The following is a 24918-nucleotide window of genomic DNA, read 5'->3' as shown; positions in this document are numbered from 1 at the left end:
TACACTATCAAAAATATTAGTTCACGTGTTTTACAGAACTGAATACAAATATCCACATAGGCCTCACTTAAATATTAGACACTTAAATAATAAAAGTCTATAGAGAGCACAGATATCTAAATGACTAGAGCCAGCAGGGCTTTGGGGGTTTCTTATTATCAGTACACATTCTATAGCCAGTAAGACCCCCACCCCAGAAAAAAAAGACTGCTGCCAGTAGTTTAACATCAGGGTTGAAGATAAATATATCTTAGTGCCCTTCAGTTTGGAGAAAGGGGTGTGGGTAGTTATTTTAGGATTGTGTTTTGTGCACCTCCTGGCACAGACAAATCAGCTGCCTTAGTGTCAGTAGAAATCCTACTGCTAGCAACATCTAAATGTACCTGAACCCATGTTAATGAAACTTCCCATTGCTGCCCATGTCTTGTAGCCACTTCCTTGCCCTCCTGTGCTGGTAAGTGGTCAAGAATATTCTGTATTTAGTCTATGTTGCACACAAATCTCTCCGATGACCGAGTTCTGTGTCTGCCTTTCATTTCAGACACTCTGTTAAAATCCATAAATTAAGGAAATTAACTGATGGGACCCAAGGCCACTTTGTAAGCTATTTAAATCTTTAAATTTACAACATCTTCTGCATACTTCATGTAATTGAACTAACTGCAGGGTTGTTACTTCAATGAGAGAAAAAAAGCCCTGTCTCGCATCTATTTTGTACTTCTGAAGACATAAGAAGATTTAACCAAGATTTAAATGTCAGACTTCCTCTTGCCATTGAAAGGAACGAGAGTTTGATTATTATTATTATTATTATTATTATTATTATTATTATTATTATTAGCAGTGTTATTGCTATTGTTATTATTATCATTATTAATATTACAGAATTATTAGAAATGGCACACTGGATATCGCCTCAGGAGAAAAAAGAAATCAAGTAAACAGTACACTACCTTTACTTTAAAATAACTTCAAACACTGTGTTGTATAGTACAGGTAAACTGCTACAAATTTACTTAGTAATGATTTTAGACAAACGCTTCTCAGACATTATTAAAGACTTCTCGTTCACACGTTTCTTTTTTGGTACCACTACACAATGTATTCGCCTTCATTTTACCTTATTTCACTAACTGTACTGGTATTTGCATCACTTGCCCGCTAGTAGGCGCCAAACATTAAGAAACCTATTTTCAGGAATCCAATGAATGTACAGTACTGTGTTTGGGGATTATTCTAACAAGCTGGATGGACCGTATCCAGGTTTTAAACTCTTAAAACGACAAAAACAAAATAGTTTACAACGGATCTACACTGTAGGGTTCGACTTGTGCCTGCTGTTCGTGGTCTGGCTGGGAATACAACACAATGTTTGAGACAGAACATTAATAATAGATGTTTAGATGTATTTAAATGTTGACACATTTGTGTTTTTAAAAGGCAGTTGTAGTATTTGATTTCTGTAATAACAAAATAAAGCTATATAGACAACAAACACAAAAAAATATCTAGCTGCCTGCCTGCCTGCCTGCTTGCATGGGAAATCTTCATGGCAGACATCTCCATCTAGCCCTGTGCTATAATTGAAATGGCGCGTTTTGCCGGAGGCAGGTTGTGAGGGCGCTTTCTGCAATAGCAGAATGCATGTCGATAGACGTCATTTGCTTTTAATGGCCTACAGGAAATTTGGCGTTACAATACGAGACATTAGCGAGGGGAGAAAGGAAAGAGAACACAGCCGCATTAAAACTGTTTATAGAGATCTGCATATTCAACATCAGCATTTCCTATAGATACTTTATCAACAAGTTACACTGCGCTTCCATAATCATAAAGTACAAGAGATGCGAGAAACGTGCTCTGCCTTACTTATTTGGGAACTGAAAATGTATGCCTAGTTGAAAATGCCTGGGGAAATATTACATCAGACGAAATGACAATGATTAAAATCTGCTTTTTTCTTCAGTAAGTCTATTGAGCGACGTGACAGTGACCTGACTACAATATTAAACCGTTATCCCCCAGCAAAGGAGAACTTAAAACCGTTATAATGGTTTAATTATTAGTATTATTATTTATATTTTTTGTAGAAAAAAGGGGTCGGGGTGGGGGGTGGGGGGGATTACCAAAAAAAGGTCCAGTCTTCATCAGCATCCTGGGAAAAGAAAGAAAAATATCAAATTTTCATCGCGAAATTAGCTTGGGCGCGAGTAGGGTTGAGCTAATTGTAGCCTAATCCTTGCCCCGAAGGCGTTTGGAAAGCCTTGAGCAAGAATTCGTTTTTAGCTCCCCTCTGTTATTTAGAGACGGATTATTGGCTTTCTTCTTCTCATAACAGCCTCGGCAGTTTCATTTTAGCAAAAAGAAAGAGAGGAAGCTCCAAAGAAAATCTCAGCAGTCGCCAACCATCTGATATTAAAAAGTCTGTAGAAATACGAGCGGAAAAAAAGAAGGAGAGATTTCTTCTATGTACAACAAGGTAAGGGCGAAGCTTTGCTTCCTGTGTTGCTTTTTTGGAAAGTGCCTGGTATGGAGAGTAGTCTACACTACAGCACTCTGTGGAGCTTTAAAGCTACAGCGACACTTTTTGGTTTTTTAAATAATGTAACATTTCTAGTTGTCATATATTTAAAAAAAATAAATAAATTGACGCTGAATAGTGTTTTTTGTTTGTTTGTTTGTTTGTTTTTTAAACTTGCCAGTGTCAAAACGGGGCATGCAAGCCGTGGAACGCTGGCGTATTGAATTGCACTGTCTGTAGTTTTAATGAAACTTGTCAGAAATGTTACCAAAGGATGCTGCAGCTTTTGAACAGGGGAAGAATAAAATCTGGCTTGGATTTGTGGTATCGTTAAGCTTTTGAGTTAAGCACTAGTACTTTCCACTAGACAAAGAAACCGAACTTATAATAAGAAGGTCATCGTTTTAAAAACCAGGGAAGTACAGCACCGTGTATAGTCTGTGTGCAATGTACTCTGGCGCCAGCGAGAATGATTTTTTTTTTTTTTTTTTTTTTTTTGAATACTTAACCACTGAGACTACAGTTTGCAGTTAGTACATGCTTTGTGTGGGAACACCTTTCCAAAACAATGCTACAGTAGGTTTAATTATAGTTCTCTTTTTATGTAGGAGGAGTATGAACGATACATGTTTTTTTTTCTCTCTCTCTTTCATCAGATCAAAAGCATCATTTATAATATGCGGGTACAGAATGTTTAAGACGCCATATTGTTAGGAAGATTTCCCCCCTTACCCCACCCCCACCACCCCTGCCACCCCTGCCACCCCTGGGCACCAGTATGTACAGAACACTGGTAGTAATGTACAGAGCACATATGTGTGTGTGTGTGTGTGTGTGTGTGTGTGTGTGTAAAATAACTTTTCCAGGCACTGGCACTGTTGTAGGCTATATGTTTTAAATTTAAGGTGTATAGATTTTCCTTTTGATAAAAAAAATCAAATAAATAAATTAAATATGACATTTCTGTTTTTGTTTTTTGTTGTGTTTTTTTTTCATAATTATCTAAAGTAACATTTATCGGGTGTTATCTGTAATCTAAATGAACTTATACCATTGCTTTTGTATTCACGTTGTAAAACTGACTGTGATGTGAAGTTGTAAAGCAAAGAGTGAAGGCAGCATTATACCTGCAATTTGCCTTTAGCAGCTCCTGTCATGGGAACGTGGAAGGGCTGACTAGTGCGTCGTCTAGTGTTAAATAACTCGACAGCACTTGAAGAATTTAGGCAATGACAAATCCGTTCTCAGTCAGGGAGCAGATGCTGAGACTGGTCTCATTAAAGACAAGTCAAAGGTCCTCTACGAGTTCGGATGTTTATTTCTGTCAAGGGATTATATATATTGAGAGCCTTTGAGTGGAGAATAAATTGTCTAAGTTTAGCATCAACAGTAGTTGTTTGGTAATAACCTTTATCATGTGTTAACTCTTACTATTTATTATCCCAAACCTTTCTTTCTTTACGTGTGTCTTCTATTTTCGTGTTACCCTTCGCCCCGGCTGCCCTTCCCTCACAGCGCCTTGCACCATGTTGTTCTTGATATCTACTGTATTCCACCAAAATTAACACCAGTGTTGGTTACCATGGCCGCGGGCCAAATGAAGAGGTGGGATACCTTCATACCTTCATACGCCCAAAAGTTCTTAAGTCTTTTGAAGTATTTTCTTTCACTGAGATATGAAATGTATCACCGAGACTTGCGTATTGAATGGACAGTGTTCCTGTGGGCTCGCGGTCGAGCAAGAAAGGCACACCCTGGAAAATTCTGTAGTCCTTCAGCATTCTCTGCCCCGGGCGCTTCGCCCCAGGCAAAGAACTGAATGGAGCTCCAACAACGGCCTTCTGTTTACCTTGTGCGGTTAAAATAGCAGCTTAGCAAATGGTCGACTTCATGGAGGGACGATGTGATGAAACCAGATCAGACAGCAGCAACATTGCTTGTTTAATCACCCCGAGAAAACCGAACAACAGCGCTCACAATGGGACAGAAAATCATTTTGTGTTGAAATGAGCCTCGCACCGATGTGGTTCTTTACATTCCTGCTCAAACGTAGTGTAAATAGTTTTGACATTAGGGCTTATTATGCGCAACTGGAAGGCACAGATAACGCACGAATGATGTGGGAAGAAAAACAACTGTTTGGCAGCATCTTGCAATCAGGCAGCAGTGAAGCTGTTGCTCCGCAGGGCTGCATGTACAACACCAGGGGGTTCTTTGGGCAGAGTTCAGGAAGGTTTAATATAAGAACCACATTTCCAATGGTTAATTAAGAAAGGGTTACATTTCATTATGTTATAGACTTATTGTGGAAATTAAAACCTATAGAAACAATACGTTGCACCGTTCTGTTGAATTAAATCTGCTATGGCCTACAGTCATGTTTAAAGAAGTTGACACTCCAATGTGTTTACATTTGTGTAGCACATGCAATATATATACAAATAACAACGTTTTCATATGTCATTTTATACCTCCCACTGCTGCAAGTTGTTTCAGAAATATACATATCTGGCTTGCTTCCCTACAGCTAAAACGAATTTGAGGTTATGTAAACAAACCGGACTGTCAATAAACTTTTTAAGAATGAAGTCAATAGACCAAATTAATTAGCACTGCAGCGTTTGACAAAGTCCAGTTAATTTTTTTTTCTCGGTTCTTCAAACTTTTTTGACTGTTGTATGCATAATATTATCGACTTCATAGTTTTTTTTTTTTCAGACACACATAGCGTATCAACTGCAACGCCTCTGGTTATAAAGGAGTCGCTAATTTAGAGGTGTCTCGTTATTGAGACAAACTTGCAAAAGCCCCCGAATCCCAATTCACAAATTGGTTATTCGTTTGTCGTGGATATTTCACGTCTAACACATAAACCTACGACCTTTAATTTGAATTTTGCATTGTTTTGTGTCCCTTGAGGCCGACACCTAGCGTTTTCTCGTTCTTGGTCGCTAATAAGCATCCTTCCATTCTCCCCTCCGGTGTTATGAAGAAAGGGATGCAAATACACTTAATTAGAGTTTGGGCAATAATGTGTAAGCTAAATAAGCGATCAGGCAGATAGAAGTGATCTGATAAGAACCAGGATCACACCTTGCTCAAAAGGTACGAGTGGCATTCCCGTGAAGAAAAACAAAACAGCTGTTTTTTTCTTCTTCTAATTGCTTCCAGGAGGGAAGAAGCATGTCCCGTCTGTCTTTGACCCGGTCCCCCGTTTCCCCGTTGGCTTCTCAGGGAATCCCACTCCCGGCTCAACTCACTAAATCCAATGCTCCGGTCCATATCGATGTTGGAGGGCACATGTACACTAGCAGCCTGGCAACGCTCACCAAATACCCGGACTCCAGGTAAGTGACAATGCTCTGACATACTGTACCGTACGCTCCTGTCAATGCATCTTTTTTTATTGCCTACAGCTATGGCCAGAAATTTTGCATCGCCGAGAATTTTAAGATTGAGACATAAAAAAAAAAACCTGTATGAACGTAATTTAGATTTTTTTTTTTTAACATCATGTAATCAAATATACTACAAAATTATATTGCAAAACTCTACTTGAAGCCATAAGAGCAGTACAGTATTTCATGTTAGATTTTGAAATTCCACATTTTTAATTTTTCGTTATATATGGAAAACTACAAAGCTTTTCAGCAGGTTTCATTTGACTTATGAAGCAAAATTAGTTAATTCTATAGGGTGATGCAAAACTTTGATGCCATCCAGTAATGTTATTTATATAAGTAAAGTATTTATTATTATTATTATTATTATTATTATTATTATTATTATTATTATTATTATTATTATTTCTACTTTTAAAGAGATTTTAAGCGATTATGATCAAATTATTTCAGTGAAACCCCTTATAAAATAATTAACTGCAGTTTAATTTATGTGAACCTATAATTTAAAAAATATGTCGTTTTTGTTACCGCATCATATTGCCCAAACCATATGTATTCACCATTCATGAAATCGTCTATAAGCATTCAAATTCGAGAAAACAGGATAACTTGCTGCATAAGTTTTACAAAGAACTTGTTCTGGTTTAAATAGGATGCAGAGCAGAGAACCCCTCACGCGACTATTTTAGCTACGCAGTCGCACAGTACCTAATTCACAGGGGCTGCATGTGCTAGAACAATGGAACAACACAACGAAGACACATGTGAATTATTCGATGTATCGTAAATGTAAGTCTAGTCGGTACAGATACACTGTAGCAATCGAATGTGATTCTTTTTCCACCAACACATTTATAGGGAGTGAATATTAAAAAAAAAAAAAGTCGCCGCCTATTATAAAACTGGCAATTGTGGTAGTTATTGGCAGAGGATGAAAAAAATGTGCCCATCTAACGCATATTTCACAGAAAGACACACAGTTATGTTTTCACCACAAAAATCATTGGTTGTTTTATTTACAGTTTTGGGTTATGCAGTACATATAACGGGTATTTAAACGTATCCCATTGACAAGTCGTTCTTTACAATTCAAGGTCAGGAACTATAAACATTTGAGCAAGGGGTGAAACATATTTATTAAAATGTAGCCACTTGGCTGGCTACTGAATTTTTGAGGTCGTCCTATTTTCTGCTAGAATAAGCAATAACCTGTATTCGAATTATCTCATGTTTAGGGTTCATGGGCTTTGGTAATCCTTCAAAGTTATTTAAGTAGAAGGAGCTGTCTTTATCCATTCTCTGAATATTTTTGCAGTTTAATACATAACTTATATTATTGTATTTGTTTTTTACTTAAAGATGTTTAAATCGTACTTGTGTTATTTGATTTTGACATTCAGTAGTTTAATAATAGGATGAACTTGAAAATTAAGTAGTTTTATTTTAATATATTTAAAACACCTATATCAGATCTCTATATGTGTGTGAATTTTTCATTTAATTCCATCTCTCTATGGTTTTATATATTAAAACCATAGAGAGAGGCAATTAAATTAAACATTCACATACATATTGAGATCTGTAGTCATGGGCAAAAAAAAACAAAACATATTGAACTGCTGGAGTTCAGTGGCATTAATAAAATGAGCTGTCAAGTGTAGCAGATGCCTATCTATAAAGATGAAGCACCAGCAGAAATAATGCAATCAAGACATAGCTCTCATGAAAGCATCTAGCACAGTAATAGACAGTGTCAGATATTCTTCACACAGGTTTAAAGGTCTTTAAGCTAATATACTGTATACTGAATTTTTATCACAGGAGTACACCCTACCCTAACCCAAACCCTAAGCATTAGAATTACTGTTGATATGGGTACTATAGCATTTCACTATTACTATTGTAGTCTGACATTGCTTCACATTGTATGGAGTTTGTACAATGTTGACATTGTACAGCTTTAAGTTCTACAAAAGCGCTAGTGCAACGTGAACTGTTTGCAAGGTGTTTAAATTGGTCAGCAGAGATACAGGACAGTTATTACCAGCCGCTAATTCCTTCAGGGAAGGTGTGGGTGGATTCACCTGCCAACTGAGCACCAACTATCAGCTCTCTCTCAAAGTCTGTCTGATCTGGCTGAGACTGACTTGCAACAGCGAGATGCAGATTTTATGTCATTTTGATTAACAAAAGAAGCAGAATAAAAGTGTGTGTGCTTCAGGTGTTTCTATTATTCTGTCCGAGTATCACAAACGAGCTCAGCCTATTCCCCAGCGCTTGTTTCCCACAAACCCACAGTTCTGCTCAGGAGAGGCCCAGGATGGAATGGCCATGTTCAGGTCAGGACAGAGGAGAACTCTTTCGCTTACAGTGCTGTGAGGGGAAGCTTGCATGTTGCCCACCAGCACGGCTGTGCTTTACTTATAAAATACATTTCCAAACAGCAGCAAGGCCTTGGATAGGATTGACTCTGCTGGGTACAGCATTAGTTTGTATTCCTCTGGGAAGGAGTGAGGGGTTTGCTTCTGGGGAAAAAAAAATACTGAGTACACTCAACTCCCCCATTACGCTAATGAGTTGCTTCTTATCAGTGAGAAGAAGGCACCGAACGTCTGCCAAGGGAGTCAGTGAGATAAAGGTGGATCAACATCTATAAAAGTAATTCTAAAGTAATTATAAATAACAAAGTCCCTTACAGCTATTCACAAACATTACTGTACATCTTATTTGGGCAAAAGTGTAAACAAAACAAAAAAAAAGCTGTCAACTATGAATGGCACATACAATTTTTCAAAGGGGCATGGAATGTTTATATGTAAAAAAAGAAATCAAGCAAAGCGATGGTTCTGGCAGGGAACTCACTTTAACCTTAGATCCATTTACGTAAACATCATACATATTTTAGGTGCCTTCAATATCAGATCAAATCGTGAATGGAATAGCTAGTATCTTATTTGTCCTTCGTTGAAAAATACGTCCAATGATCAGCAAGGAAAGGTTTTATATCTTACCTCAATCCATTTCGTCCCCGCTGTGCACGTCTTCAGCCTTCACCTGCTTTTTGGCTTTGTCTAACAGACAAGGGCAGCTATCTTGCCCGCCTGCCCATGGCTTCCCTACAGCCTCTCCACTTAGCTGTGATTTAATGGACAGGGATACGAAAGGCAAGGCCAAAGGCTAAAGAATGTAGTGTAAAACATACATAATGTAGCAGTGTTGTCTACTCTGTTTTAATAAATATTCTACCATTTCCTGACTGAACCAGTTTTTTTTAATGTCAATGTAAAGTAATGTCTATTTCAAAGGCCACCCCTGTATTCAGTATTAAGGCAACCATCTTCAGTCCCAAGTCTGTTCAATCATCTCTCTAATAAGATCAACGTTATGAAATATAACCTATTTTCTTCCTTAAAAATGAGATGCAACATGATGGAACTAATTTGCACATTTCATTTATATCTATTTGCATAAAAGAAAACTTAAATAAATAACATCTAGAAATATGGTTAAGTTGTTCAAAACATTCTGTACTAACACCATCTCCCATTTAAGGCCACATTTTGTTGCTCCGTTGACTGGCCTTATAGTGAGGTTGCACTCAATAATAAAATGTAGAGCTAAAGGTAAGTTCACAAAATTGACTAAAGGAGCAGAGCTTGTGAAAGGAGCCCATCCTTTCAAGGAGTGGCAGATTGCAGTGTAGCAGAGTAGCAATAGTTGTTACCTGCTTGCGTCTCCCTGTCAGTTTCTGTAGGCGAGAACTGATGCAAATAGGTGTCTGTGCGATGTCAGAAGCACATACCTGCAGTGTGACGTGGGAGGGCCATAAACGGAACCCTTTAAGAAATTGCCTCTGATGCCCTTTAAGAAATTGCCTCATCTATAACTTTAAAATAATTGTCGTTCCAAATGTTCTCCACCTTGCACAACAGTTCATTAAATTGGTCTCAAATGTGCAGATTTTAAAGAAACTTAAAAAAATGTTTTCATTTTCAAACATGATATCCGGCACTGTTATGTTTGCAAGCCATGTTTTTTGACTGTCTTGCACTTCTTGGGTCATTCTACTTGGAGGATTAAATTGTATCCATCCCCTTCGTTGGTTTCTTTCCTGTCAATAACCAATCAAATGCTTCCTTTTGACTGACATGCTTTCCGTCAGCAATATGCTTTGACCCAGAAGACAATGCTGGTGTGACATGACCAAGGAAGTAAAGCAATAACGGAAGGAAAGGCAAACAAACTAATAACTAATAGTACTATGTCTATTTTAAAATAAAAATACATTTGTTTCTTTAAAAACTGCATATTTGAGACCTATGTACTTTAAAACATTCAATAATGCTCAATTTAGAAATACAAAATAAAACTTAATGACAATCATTTTGACTAGAATCATTTTTCACCAAAGTCATTAAAAATTTTAGTCCTGTCAAACGTATTTGTTCTTGACAGCTCATGTGTTTATGTCACATTATGCAAGTGTGATGAAACCTGGTGTGGACATTCCTTAGAACACATTCTGACCTGTTTTTGGAGCATCTGTTTTGTGATTGGTTAGGATACTGGAAGTTACGTCACCTGGGAAGAGCTAGCCTGAATCTGATGAAACCCTTTGTGTGTATCTGTTACAAGAAGTTATTCAGCATACCGTGTATATAGGTCATGGCTGAGACCTACTTTTTCATTCTTCCGACACCATGAGGGCTAGAATTCAAAACAGCTCACAATTATCATTCAAACATGTTCTTTTGTTCTGAACACAAAGAGAATGTGTGCACAGAAGCCATTACAAACAGAAAGGATATTAGAATTTTTTTTTTTTAAAAAGGCTTCAACTCCCCAACTCTTAACCTAATGCTACAATACGTCCATCAGAAAAGATATGTTATGGGGTTAGGCAAATACCTGCAATATTTGCAAGTACGTAGGCGGCACTTTTATGTTAATTCATTTCATGCAAATTGGATCTCTAACGGAGAAAATATGCTGCCAATTTCCACACCCCAACTCCCCTGAGGGAAATGGAGGCAGGCAGTAGTCATTGAGGACTGGTCAAGGAGCCCTCCAGAACAATTTAAACACCTTTGGCATGTGATATCAACGCTGTCCGAGCTGTCCATGGTGATCCAACATCCTATTGACAATGTTATGCTTTGGTAGTAAATGGGTGATATTTCTGCAGTTGCATACGGCTCATAAATCTATTAAATGTATTTGAAGAGGAGATGGTTATCTATTCCGGAATACATAGATATATTGTGACAGTGCCAATACTGCTTTGATGGGAATGTTAATCCATCTACAGTACATTTTCATAATGTATCATTTCTTACCTGCTTATAATCTTATTATGTGTACATAGATTCAATACAAAAATACAGCCCTGCTAAAAGCATTATTCCCCTTATGTTAATAGGATACTTTATATCATGTTGACTTCTATAATTTATATTATGCGTGTTTCCTATCGTTCTCTATTGTTGCTAGTGATTAGATCATTATTAACCACACTTACTAACTATTCCAGTGATAAATGTCCTTTTTCAATGTCTAAAAGCTGTTTCCGAAGTGGTGGTTTTACAGCAATGTAATGATCTACTCAGAAACAACAGTAGATAATGATAGAGAACACACGCAATAAGATACTAAACAGGACAGAAACGAGATGTTATGAAAATGTAGATGATATATATAAACACAAAGGAAATAATGCATTTTGCACCGCTGTAGAGTATTTTCAACAATTGAATATTCCCATAAGTGACTATGATAAAAACAACCTAACTCTCAGCTCTAACCACTCAGGCACTGCCTTCCAGACTTCTTTGAAATCCTTAGCTGTTTTCTGATTAAAGGGAGGTATATATATAGAGAGAGAGAGAGAGGATGATCCCTCTTTTATAATAGCGTCTACAGCTGCAGGTCCATGGAATGTAGCGGGTCAAGTTTTCTTCTTCGTCGGTTTGTCACAACAAACAGTAAAATAACATCCTGAACATCTTTACGTGCAAAGCTACAGTATTCTACACTTGTGTGAGTATAAAAAAAGGGCACATGCATTTTTAATTGCTTTACAAATCAGGATGAAAAACACAAAATGCCTGCAGGGAAATAGTGCATTTTTAGCTAGAAGAATGCAAAGGAGCATTACCTCAGGCTAGCAGTCGGATGGTTATTGGTTTTTTATAAAGCATTTTGCATCGATTTCCAGAAAGAAAGAAAGAAAGAAAGAAAGAAAGAAAGAAAGAAAAAGTCATCCTCTCACATGCTGAAAAATACATTGCCCGTTCAAATTTGATGGTGAATTTATAAAGTTTAGTAAGATAACCCTAACTATGATCATTTGTTTCTAAGCCATGCTGTAATACAGCATTTAGAATGATCTACATTGTAAATGCTTCCCATGGTTTTTCAGATAAATACCAAAATGGCAGTTATACTCGATATATGGAAAAAGGCTGGCTGATTAAATAAAATTAAAACAGATGCTTGGATATAGATTATTTACAAAGTCATTTAAGTTACAGTATAAAATTGGAAACTAATATATTGTCTAATCAGTTTGAATGAGCCAGTCATTGGACTGCTATTTTTGAATTGGATGACATCAGCCTGTTATGATATCATTGGTCTTGCCCCTTAGCAACAGTTGTTGTAAAATAAACTTTTAAGGAAGCAGGTGTTATAGTTTAACTTTGGTAACCACTGAAATTACTGTGGGTGGGAAATGATTTTTTTTTTTTTGGTAAATATGTGCATTTGAATCCATATTAAAGAATATTCATGGAATAAAATGCAATACAGTTTGTGTGCATAAAACTATTATATTTCTTTATACTAAACAGTTTTTTATAATACAGTCTGTAAATAAGTATGCGTTAAACTTTTTGTATGAGAGTCACCATGTGTTAAGTGGAGTAAAATGGGACTCAAAATAAAAACATTGTTAGGCCTTGTGGACATTACTGCACATGTTTTATTCATTTCAAATGTCCTTTTTTGAGAGTTACTTAAGGACACCTTCTGATTCAAAAGGCATTCATTCAAAAAATAAATAAAAATTGTATTAAAACTGGATCCAAACTCATGCTAGCAGGATTCTTATAATATTCAGAAAGGCAAGCAAAATTGTGAAAATGAAATTCCACGAATGCTTAATGCAGGAATGCATTTGAATTAAAGTGGCTACTTTGTGTTATGGGAAAATAATTTTAAATAATCATCACTAAGACACTGCACATAGGGATCTCTAGACAAGCTCAAAGACAGGTAAAGACAGGTTGAGACAAATGATGTCAATGTAGGAGCCAGCCAGGACATTAATGTGGCGCGTGTGCTAGGCATTTTAATTCTTATAAAGAGTCACACCTTTAATTCAGTGTAGATTTCTCCTCTTTATGGTTTCTCCCTGTATGTTTAGTGATAGCTCTGCTAGTTGCTGGATTAATAAGGATTTAGCTAACAGACTCCACAATGGACTGAGCCAAAGGTTTTCACCTTAAAATCCGTTTTTTTTTTTATTTATCTTCCAGAATAAGCCGTCTGTTTAACGGGACTGAACCCATCGTGCTGGACAGTTTGAAACAGCACTACTTCATCGATCGAGACGGGGAAATATTTCGGTTCATTCTCAGCTTCCTCAGGACGTGTAAGCTGCTTCTCCCAGACGACTTCAGGGTAAGGGTGCTTTCAAAGTGCTAAAGGAAACTGAGTGCAAAACTATTGAATGAGTCAAAGCTATACTATGCACTCCCTGTGTTACAGGTAATAGTGCCCCACCAGATTACAAGCTTTCTGTATGCAGGCTTTCCTGTTACCTGTCGCAGAGGAAATTAATTTAGAGTTGAGAGAGAGGATAAACAGACTGTCACAGACTGTACTGATACTGTCACTATGAAGAGCCATCCCAAACATAATACAAAAAATGTAAAGTTAAAACACTTTCCTAGAAAAGCAGCAAAAACAGTATAATTCAGCAGCCATAAAAAAGGTAGAAATATTGCGCATGGTGGTTCGTCTTCAGGTAATGTACAGGCCTGAAGGCCTGAAGCCATTGTTTTCCAGGACAAGTGTTTTCTAAATAAGGCCTTTGAGGTGAAATGTTGTGCTGAAATTGTTTATCTCTTTCTCTCTCTCTCACTCTGTCTACACTGAGTCTGCTCTTGTCAACACCCTTGGGGTCCCAAATTGGATTTTGGTGAAAACTGGAGAGGGGGCTATATGACAAGGAGGCAGGGTATTAAATACATCTAAAATGAATGTGGGTAAATATTGGTGGAGGCCAAAAAACTGAGCGCTTCGACAACAATGGCTCCAGCACACAGTGTAGCAATATGCATACACTAAAATAAACAGCACGGTTTGAGTGGTTGTGTTATATAGATGTCATACACCTGTTTGCCTACACACATCTGTGCCCTGTTATTTGGTGCGCACGAGCAGTTATTGGATATAAATAAAAACACAACAGACAAAACACTTTAAAAAAAGGGGACTTTATTTAACTACAAAATTGGATTTGGAAGGTTTAATTAATCCGGAACCACCCAAAATAGATGTGATTATTAAGAGTAGCTAGATATTTATTTCTGTTTTTATTTTTCGGTGCTTGTGAAAGGCAGTGAACAATGGTGCTGGCTACAGAACTTCCTCTCACAACTCTGCAAGCATACCCCACTACTAAACTGAATGCAGGTTATTGATTCCTCCACTGTGATTGGATTCAGTATCTACAGACGAACGGAACACATCAGCAGCTCTTCTGTGTATCAACTGATCAATCTTTCCTCAGGATTTTCCTGGAGTATTTTACTTTTAGGCCCAGTAATTGTGACACGTTTACAAGAGGCTCCTGGGATATCTCTAACCTAGTCTTACTAATTGTTAATATAACTACCCATTTTTCTTTCTTTAAACTCCAATAGAAATCTTACAGTTTCTTCAGCACTGATGCTCATCAATGAAACCCGAACCAAACTAACCAGAAATCCTAATCTGAAAGTAATAGTTGCTAGCAAAATAGTTCCATGAAATGTCTCTGCCATGCTCATTCATACACTTTATTGTTCTGAAATGAGCAGTTTTTTACATTTTTATTTCAAAACGTGATAACTGGTAATACACTAGGTTGTTTGGAAGCCATGCTTTTTGAGTGTCTTGTACTTCCTATGTCATTTCAACTGGAGAGTGGAAGCCCCTTCACTGGCTTCTTTCCTGTCAATAACCAATCAGCTGCTTCTCCTGTTGACAGACATGCTTTCAGCCAGTAACGTGCTTTGACCCAGGAACTACAAGTGCAAACAAATAACCCAAGAATGAGGCATAAAATCTGAGAGCTTCCTTTAACCTAAAGTGTTAACAGATATCTGCAGATTTTAGATATATGCAGCTAATGGAAGTGCAAGATGGCTAAGATTTGTGGAATTATTATGTTAGCTTTTAAACTCATTTGTGCTCAACAAGAAAAAAAAAAGCAAACTTCTTAACGCTTTTAAAATATATTTAAAAAATAAAGGACAGTACTACCTTTGACATTTGGAGGTCCACAACAGCAACAGTAACCTAAAGCTTAAAGATACGATGTTGGTGCTGTTCAGTAAAGTCGTAGATCTGTGTAGAGGATGCTTTTACAATGGATGAATCAACAGCCTAGAACCTCAACGCCCCTTGCCTGTTAGTCAGTCCTAGGCCTTTGTCAAGCAGATACTGGTAATTGTATCGCATTGTGGTAGGGTTGCCACTTCTGAGGTACAAACAACCTAGACATCCAAACAGGAGGGGCTGTTAAACGTTTAAACCCTCTTTATAAATCCTATATACATCCACAGGGTAGCATTCATAATATTACTACTCTAGGACTGACAACCAATGAATATTTTGGTTCTATTGCAGGAATGTTGCATCTTTATCTAACCTGTGCTCAACGTGCTGGCATTGTGGTTAGGGTATTTGCATTATTATTATGTATTTATTTTTTGCAGCCACTTAGTCGATATTTATTTTCTGTTCGTCGATATTCAAACGCCAATAATATGCAAATACTCTCCCAAAAGCAGTTTCTCGTCTACTCATCCATAGCTAATCATTATAGATCTGATGGGAAGCAGCTGATCAGTGTGACTTGTTTGCTACGCACAGCAATTCCGCCACAGGATTAATCTCAGCAAAGGTGTAGCTAATTTACACATCAATTACTTTCAGTTTAAGGGGAATTTTGAAAATCCGTTCTGTCTCAAAGCGTCCGGTAAATCTGGAGCCAGATGGCCACCCTAATTGTGGTGTCGCTGTAGTAATCTACATGCATGTGGAAGCATAAGATTAAAAATGTGATCTTTTAGTGTCCTGGGAAGGCATATTAAAATCCTGGGACATCTTTATCAAAACCGTGACGATCCAGGCAAAACAGGGACAGGTGGCAACCCCTGTTTGACACAGCCAAGCCCAGGCCTCCAAAGGTAAAAGGCCTGAGAAGCTGATGAATTAGCAAGCTGCTCCACCCAACCCCCCCGTATCTGTATTTAGTGTGCTGCAATTCTTTGTAAGAAAAACAGTTGACTTTTTTTTTTTTTTTTAAACAAAATCCATGAAATCTAATGTATACTGTTGCACTAGCATTTCAATCCTTGCTCACTTGAAAAACATGCAAATAATGTGAGGCAGACTGGAGCAGACGGGCTTCTTCAGAAAATCAGCAGTTCAATCCCTCAAGGTGTTACTTTTCACTGCTCACAGCTATTTCTCTCTGGATGTTTTGTTAAACCCACGTCAAAAACAAAGAAAACCTCACTCATGAACAAGCCTTTAAAACAGATACAGACAGCACTCCATTAGATTTATCAGTAGTATGCAGTAATAATTCATTTTCATTGTGTTAATTTGCTGCTTATTTTACCAACATGCCAATAAATGTTCTAGAACATGAGTCAGACAAGTTTTAAAGGCACAATGCAATACCGTACACATTGCCTGCTATTCAAAAGGTGAAAGCTCAGCTATTTGAATAAAAGAATGGTTTGCAATTGTCTTTGCTGCAGCACAAAAGTTGCATCATTTTCTTTTTTCTAGTCTCTGTAAGTCGCCTTGGATAAAGGCGTCTGCTAAATAAACAAACAAAAAAAAAGTTATTGTGAGAAATTGTATGGCTTTGGATGCACATAGAATGGAAATTAGACTAATCCTGTGTGAATGTTATGAGCGACAAGGACAGGTTAAGTTAGTTACAGTACCAGGGAACCCACCAAGAATGCATCAACCACTTATTTTAGGGATTTGATGCAATCCATGGAGATTCCTCAGTGCTGTAAAATGCTCTAAAAATGCTCTAAGTTTATCACATCGATCCCTTAGTAAAAGCTTTTACCATCTAGCCAGTGTAGTTGAAATGAAATGTGGTTGTCTTTTTAAAGTGTACATTTTGTATTCTGTAGTTAACCATGCAATATGCACATATTTGACTCAACAGAACAGGGCCACATTTCATGATTCTACATTGGCTAGATAAGCAACTGCATGAGTGGATATACCATAAGCAACTTTATTCCAACCCAGTATAAACTTAGTAAAAGCATGGGGAAACTGCAAATATACCACTGTAGGATTAAGGTGATATTTATGTGTTCTGATTCTAACAGTACAGTATGTGATATGCAGCTAAAACATGCACGCTTCTATTAAGTGGCAAACCAGAGATACTACTTCGAATTGTAAACTGATACTGTGAGATGTGTTTGAGAAGTTCAGTACTCAAGTCAGGGACAGGGTCAATCTTCATACCCAACAGATACAGCCACAGCGGGGTTGACTGGGGTCACTAAGATTCCCATCCCAGTTCTGACTGTGAGGCTAATTACCGGGAGACACACTTACTGAATTAGACGCACCCTTCATCTTGTGTAGAGGTCATATACAAGTGCATAGACTGTAATTATCCCCTACTAGACTTCTCGACAAGCATTTATTTTCTTGCATGGGCAGTACTGAGGTTCTGTGACAAATTCTTATGAAATAAAATGTAAAACTGTCATGCTGTGTAGCTCCTGCTGTAGCTGATGATGCTTTGTATCACAACGTAATACAGTATATACAGTGGACCACGTCTCTGTGTTATCAGACTATCTTCCTTGATTGCACTTTGAGTTCAGACCTTATTCAGCTAGTATTACCGTCCCAAGTGAAATTATCCATTTCACAGATTAGTTTTAAAAAAGGGGCAGAGACAAGTTTATTAATGTGTTTCTGCGGTGGTCTGAGGTAAAGAGACATCCACAAAGCACTACCGGTAATTAGTTATTAGAGTCACTTTCACACATATCAAGACTTTTAAGCGACTGTCTTCTGACACCAATTAAACCAAGTTACCAGCACTTAATATAGTTTATTTATAGTGAATTTTGGAGGTTGTATCAAACACAGTAACAATGTATCCCTTTATCAACCGTGATTGGATCACAAACTTAATTTACAGGGAAATTGTGCGATTATGTTAATTGATGTCGTAACCTGGCATTGACATTGATAGTTTTCTTGTGTTAGTTTTTTGTTTCGGGTTTGTATTGAAAATTAAGAGAAACTGTCTGTACAGTCATGATGTTTTTTTGATTGTAGTAAAAACATGAGAAAAAGATATGCTATATGCTAACATGCAGGCAGACATTTGGCATGGGTGTGTGGGTGGCACTATACAAACATTTTTTTTTTTTTTTTTTATCATGGCCTTACAGCCAGGGCACATACACACATAAATATGTCAGACCTCAGAGTTTTATCTAGAGAACTGCAATGTTTCTGGAAATAGAATAATAGAGTATACAGATCTAGGGAAATGTGGAGGCATCACATTGGAAACTTTACATACATCTATCCTATTGTGGTAAAACATGGGGACGCATTCTTAACCAAAAGATTTTGGGGATATACGGATATGCCTTCCTGTATGTCCGTATTGCAATATCACATTTTTTACATTTGCACACAGGGGACTTAGGTCATAGTGATCCGCTTTTTCATTATCCTGACAGGTCTTGTAATTACAGCTATGGATTGAGATATGTATGTTATTTTTCAAACCGCTTTCCTGCCTTAACAAATCAGTCTGTCATTTTAAAACTATTGAACCATCACCAAAGGATCTTCAAGCCCAATGACAATTACATGGTTTTATACTGCGTGCCGGTGGTAGAGAGCTTCCTTTACTACGACACCACATCAGTGCCAGACAGTGGCTCCGGAGCACGGTTCAGTAGTTGTTCCAAATTCACCGTGTTGCCATTCCTTGTAGTCTTATGGTCTGCTGATGGTTCTACTTGCCAGTGTACCAGTGTACCAGTGTTTTGACAGCTACTGTTCTAAAGCCACAACACACCAGTGCTTAAACTGTCTTTTTTCTTCCTCACTTCAGTGGTTAGGATTACAGTGTTGTTTTCTGCTGGGCTCATGATGACTAAACTGCCTGGGAGACAGACCCCTGTTAAAAACATATCTATCCCTCGCCTCAGACTTGTGAATGATGAGGAGCTACACTTTGAAATGACCCTGGAGGGGAACGTCCCTGTATGCATTTTGTCAGCAGCAGAAGGGAAAAAAAAAAACCTTCACACACAGACACAGTGATGTTAAATATTCTAAGATCTGTTTAAGATATTGTGTATTGTGTGTCGCTGGGCTGGGGGAGAACCGTATTCAGTATGATAAATATATTCACCAGTTGCAAATTTTTTCTTGTTTTTCACAGCAGGGGTTATAATAATATACTATTATTAATAATAAAATGTGTATGTCCAGCTGAAAATGGTTTGTATAATTCAAAGAAGTTTCTTGATTGGAATATTTACAAAGAGAAAACAAATATACACACAAAAGAAAAATCTGCAGCAGAAATGAAATCAAAGAGATGAAGACATTTAAATAGAGTTTATACAAAGCTATATGTGCTGCTGCAAGTCACAGGGTCAATTGTATGGAATCATTTCAAACACCTGTGGCAACATGGATATAATGGAAACGCCTACAGCTATGGCCAAAACGTTTTGCATTACCCTATAGAATTAACTAATTTTGCTTCATAAAGTCAAATGAAACCTTCTGGATATTGTTACGTTCACATATTGAATTACCTACCGCTTACCACACTACGGTAAACATTTCACATGCACATTTCTGATAATGATTAAACATTTAGACACAATTCTAAATGAAATGTTTATACTCTAAACTACTAGACTCCCAGAGTGCTAACATCAGATTTCTACCTTTGTTATGATGAACAAGTTTTCTTATTGCTTATGAGGAAATTCCTCGTCAGGAGTGTAACGTTATTGGGCCTCTCTGCTTGTTTCAGGATTTCAGTCTCCTGTACGAGGAGGCACGGTACTACCAGCTGGCCCCCATGATCAAGGAGCTGGAGCGCTGGAAGCAGGAGAAGGAGCAGCGCAAGTACTCCCAGCCTTGCGACTGTCTGGTGGTGCGGGTGAGCCCCGACCTGGGCGAGAGGATCGCGCTGAGCGGGGAGAAGGTGCTCATCGAGGAGATCTTCCCCGAGACGGGTGATGTCATGTGCAATTCCGTAAACGCCGGCTGGAATCAGGACCCCACTCATGTGATCCGGTTTCCATTGAATGGGTACTGCAGATTGAATTCTGTGCAGGTAATTGGGTTTCATACTCACAAAGAAGCTTTAGACTGCCAGGTTTATTGCTTTATATTAGCAGGAACTGGATGCTTTTCATCATATTGTGTGCTGCTTCCCTTCCCATGCCAATATAAACTCAAGGATCATGCTAGTATTAAGCAAAGAGGGAGGACTGTAGTATAAAGCAAGAACTATGCCAGCACGATACAAGGATGTAGAAGGATTTAATGCATATCTCAAAACTTGCAGTATTCTTTTAGAGCCATAGGGTCTATTTTAATGATCTTAACACTGGCAGATCCACCGCCACCATAAAATATATTAACTTGATTTTTTTTCATATGACCTCATTTCACTGTATTTTTATTGTATGTGGTGGGTCAATAAATCACCAGTGTCAGAAAAATTCAGATTTGCCACTGTTTTAAGATTATTAAAATAGCTACCCCTGTCTCTTTTTTACTGCAGGTTCTGCTATTGGGCAGGGGTGCACAATCTGGGAATAATTCGATCATTATGTGATTAAGAGCTGCAAGGATAAATTGGTCTAACTCAGTAATTTAGGTTACAGGTAGAACAAAGACCAGGAGGGCTACAGACCTTGAGGAGCCAGAATTGAGCCCTCCGGCACTAGGGTTTGCTGGCTGGTATGATATGGTAACCGGTTCAATCAGATGACAGTTAATTCAGTGTAAAGGCCTCTCACTTCCCCCCCCCCGAACTATAAATCCCTGAGGTGATTTTGGTACTGTAAAAGATTAGGGTGACAAGGCTCATTAACAAAAGTTGAGAACAAAGAAGAGTTATTTGGCTCTGGATAACCAGCAGATTAAAAAACTAAAACAACTGGTTCATGACTAAATGATAAGTCGCTTACTGGTTTGTAGTCTCTGATCATTCCAAATAATATGAAATGCACATTTTAGTTCTGTATTCTTTCTTTTTCTAATGTATTTTAGGTTTTGACACAGGTGTTTATTCAAATACAGAGGCCGTTTGGATATGAAATTAGTACCAAACAATCACCAATTGTTTTTTTACCCCATTTTCTCCCCAATTTAAAATGCCAGTTTTAAGCCTGGCTCACCACTGCAACCCCCGCACTGACTCGGGAGAGACGAAGACGAGCACATGCGTCCTCCAAAACATGTATTGTCAGCCGTCTGCTTCTTTTCACTCTGCAGGCCTGCCTGGCCGGTCCACAGGGGTTGCTGGTGCGTGGTGAGCCGAGGACACCCTGGCCGACCTAAGCCCTCCCCACCCCAGGGGCGGCGCTCGACCAATTGTGCGCCACCCCCTGGGAACTCCCATCCACGGCCGGCAGTGGAATAGCCTGGACCTGAACTGGCATCCTGCACTCCACTCGGGAGCCCCCCAAACTTACTTATGTTTAAATACAAAAACTAAACAGACACTATAGAAACTCACACACACTGTTAGAGATGCTACCCCCCTTCTTTTAATGATTTGAATGACAGCTGTATTTAGTAACACTGGGAGATATTCAAACAAGCACTGCTTGAAATAAGTTCACTGGCAAAAACGACCATGTCTGTATTTGTTCATGAAGCAGAATGTTTCTCTCTTTTCTTTAGTGGGTAATTTGATAAAGTGATATGGTACAGTTTATACTTTGGTTTGCAGCTAATTACACATGAAAGACATATTAGAATATGAGTTCACATTACTAACGTTCATCACCCGTATTTAAATCTGCCTGTGTTTGTATCAATGGAAAGAACTCATATGATTTATGTTTTAGAATTTTGTTAAGGAAAAAAAAAGGTGGGCAAACTTTGCACTCGCTTCAAAATCTAGCCCTTGGTGTTGCTTTCCCTGTTTAAGGTGTGGGAGAGAGACAGCATGTGGTGCTGTGCTATAGAAGCTGGAGTCTAGGTGCTACCTTGCCTGATCTGGAGCTGTGATGAGTTATAAGCTCTCCCAGTGAGTGCAAAGCAGCAGGGCCTGTAAGAGTCTGGTGGAGTGTTCCTGTAATCGGATAATGAACAAAATAAGCCTTCTCCGTGTTGTGTGGAGAAAAGAAAAAAATTTACATGCATAATTTATGCATATAGCTGCACTTTTTAAAAAGGCTTCAATATGAGACAGCCTAAAGCAGTTTAAATGCATGTATTGCATTTTTTAATACCTTACTTAGAATTTTTCAAACATCCTAAACTAGTTTATACTTCTCCCTTTGTTATGAATAGAGATTTTGAATAGCTTTGCAATATAATTAATTGGCCACATCTGTTAAGAAAACATTTTAGAAATTGTGTTTGACTATGAAGCACCTGGATAACCCTCTCTCTTTGGAATCTAAGAGAAGTTTCTTACTTACAATAGCTTCAATTATTAGGCCTTTTTTTAATTTTTAATTTTTAATATTTGTTCACTTTTAAAGCAAACCCCCTCTCTGGAAGACATTAGATTGATAGGGTAAGTCTTTTTCCAAAAGGTTTTTTTTTTTTTAACAAATTTAATAATTACAAAAATCATGCCCTTCAATAGGTCTGTATATATGCAGGTCTTGCCTGAGCAGTTTTGAAAGAAAAAAAAAATAAATCTGGTACTATACTAGGAGAAAGAAATTCTACATTCAGGCAGTCTGTTAGGGGGAATAATCAATTACATGTAACACATTACTGTAATCTGATTACATTTTTCAGTAACTTGTAACTGTAATGATTCCTTTTCTCATACAGGTAACGAAATGTGGAAACAGATTCCATTTTATGTGAAAAAATACTGTTACTTTTAGTTATATATATTTTTTAAAAGAACTATGACGAATGCATAATGTGGAAATCAGAAAGCGCTTCAACAGTACAAGTGAAACCTTTAGTGCAGATTGAAAGACCAGCTCATTGACCCAGCAGAGCATGGTAATTTGTTTGAAATGAAAGTGTGCTCCACCCAGAACAGATAATTCCTTAACATTGTATCTAATGAAAGCCACACTGCTCTGTATCAGTTTCATTCTTGAAAAATAACCCAAATGTAACTGGGTAGATGGAAGCTGGTCTCGAACCTGCGTCTTAACCACTATGCAAAAGAACAGGGCTGGTCTGCATTCATGGCTATAGAGAGTCTGTGTGTCACAAAGTGCTAATGAGCTTTCAGTCTCAAAGACTGTCATGAAAAAAGAAAGTTTGTTCTAGATTCTTATTAAATAAATGAAAACTTTGAAAAAAAAAGTTTTTAGCTCACAAGTTAAAATACATAGCGCTAACAAAGTAGTTCCAGTAAGTTGTACCTAATATTGATCACTTCATTCATCTCATAATTTACATTAAAAAAGACAATCACATGATGTGTTTTCAACGCCACTAAATTCTGAAGCATAGCAATGAAATATCTTAAAGGAGTAATCTGTACATTTTCTTCATTAATAACTTTAAATTTTTTTTTTAATTCCATTAAAAAAAGAATACATGTTCACCATAATGTGTGCTTCTGTTATACAGGAAACCTATGAAAGTGACAGTAATATTAGGTAAGATTAAATGGACATTGTTTTTTTTAGCTTTGTGTAAAGCTCCGTGGGTCTATGTTTATAAGAAACTTCTCCTGCTGGTGAGATAAAATAATCGGATATCATCTCAAAAACAAAGTGTTTTTAATCAGTTAAAAGATCACTATTCACACAAGATTTTGTCAGTTGCCATTTCTGTCAATCAATTCATAGAATGTGCCTTCTATATAGCAGTTGGGGTCTGCTATGAGTGTGGTGAACAGTTGGTGCCAAACCTCTGCCCGTTCTGCCTATTTTGCTGTGTTGTTGGAGCCCCACCCTGCCCATCCTTAGTTTGAAAGGCAGAAGGCAGGGTTAAGGTGTTGGCTTTCTCAATGACTAGCACAGGTACAGATGCCCTGGCTAACCCCTGCATGAAGTAGTTAAGATAGATGTGGGAGAGTCACAATACATTCAAACACAAATGATTTCTTTATGAACGCTTCTCCGGGGTCACTGAGCATGCTCGCTACCTTGTTATTATGAATGATGAGTAACAATCAGATTACCGATGCAATGCAGTGTCAGAGTCTAAAGTGTAAGTGTCTTCAAAGAACATTTTCAGGGGGTTTTATGCTGTAAGGAGTAATTCATATTACAGTTACTCAAATATTGTGTTGTTTTTGATAAGTCTGTGTTGAGGTATTTTGCTTCCACTATAGGCTGACATGTTTCATGAGCTGTTCTTCGGTTCTAATTGCCTACCATAGACATGTGTAACGTAGGCTAGATCTTTGTAATTGGCAAGCACCAGCTCTATCTAGTGTACTGCAGCATATTGCCAGAAAAACAAAAGTGGCAGATCACTTGACTGGCTCTTACTTTGATGATCCAGTCTAGTTGATCTAGT

General features: G+C 37.8%; 1 protein-coding gene across 1 annotated transcript in view; it reads left to right on the top strand.

Moving 5' to 3' along the window:
* Positions 1–1316: 1316 nt before the first annotated feature.
* The window catches only part of LOC117425543 (BTB/POZ domain-containing protein kctd15-like), a 30496-nt gene continuing 6894 nt past the window's right edge, over positions 1317–24918 (top strand). The window contains exons 1-4 of the mRNA XM_034042532.3: positions 1317–2479; positions 5693–5868; positions 13461–13605; positions 20264–20569. Of these exons, the coding sequence (XP_033898423.1) occupies positions 2468–2479; positions 5693–5868; positions 13461–13605; positions 20264–20569 (639 nt within the window). The 5' untranslated portion in view covers positions 1317–2467. The remainder of the gene's footprint in view (positions 2480–5692; positions 5869–13460; positions 13606–20263; positions 20570–24918) is intronic.

Source organism: Acipenser ruthenus, chromosome 20 (genome assembly GCF_902713425.1).
Source record: "Acipenser ruthenus chromosome 20, fAciRut3.2 maternal haplotype, whole genome shotgun sequence".
NCBI classification, from domain to species: domain Eukaryota; kingdom Metazoa; phylum Chordata; class Actinopteri; order Acipenseriformes; family Acipenseridae; genus Acipenser; species Acipenser ruthenus.
Note: the sequence above shows the minus strand (reverse complement) of the source record. Positions and strands in the feature narration are given on the sequence as shown.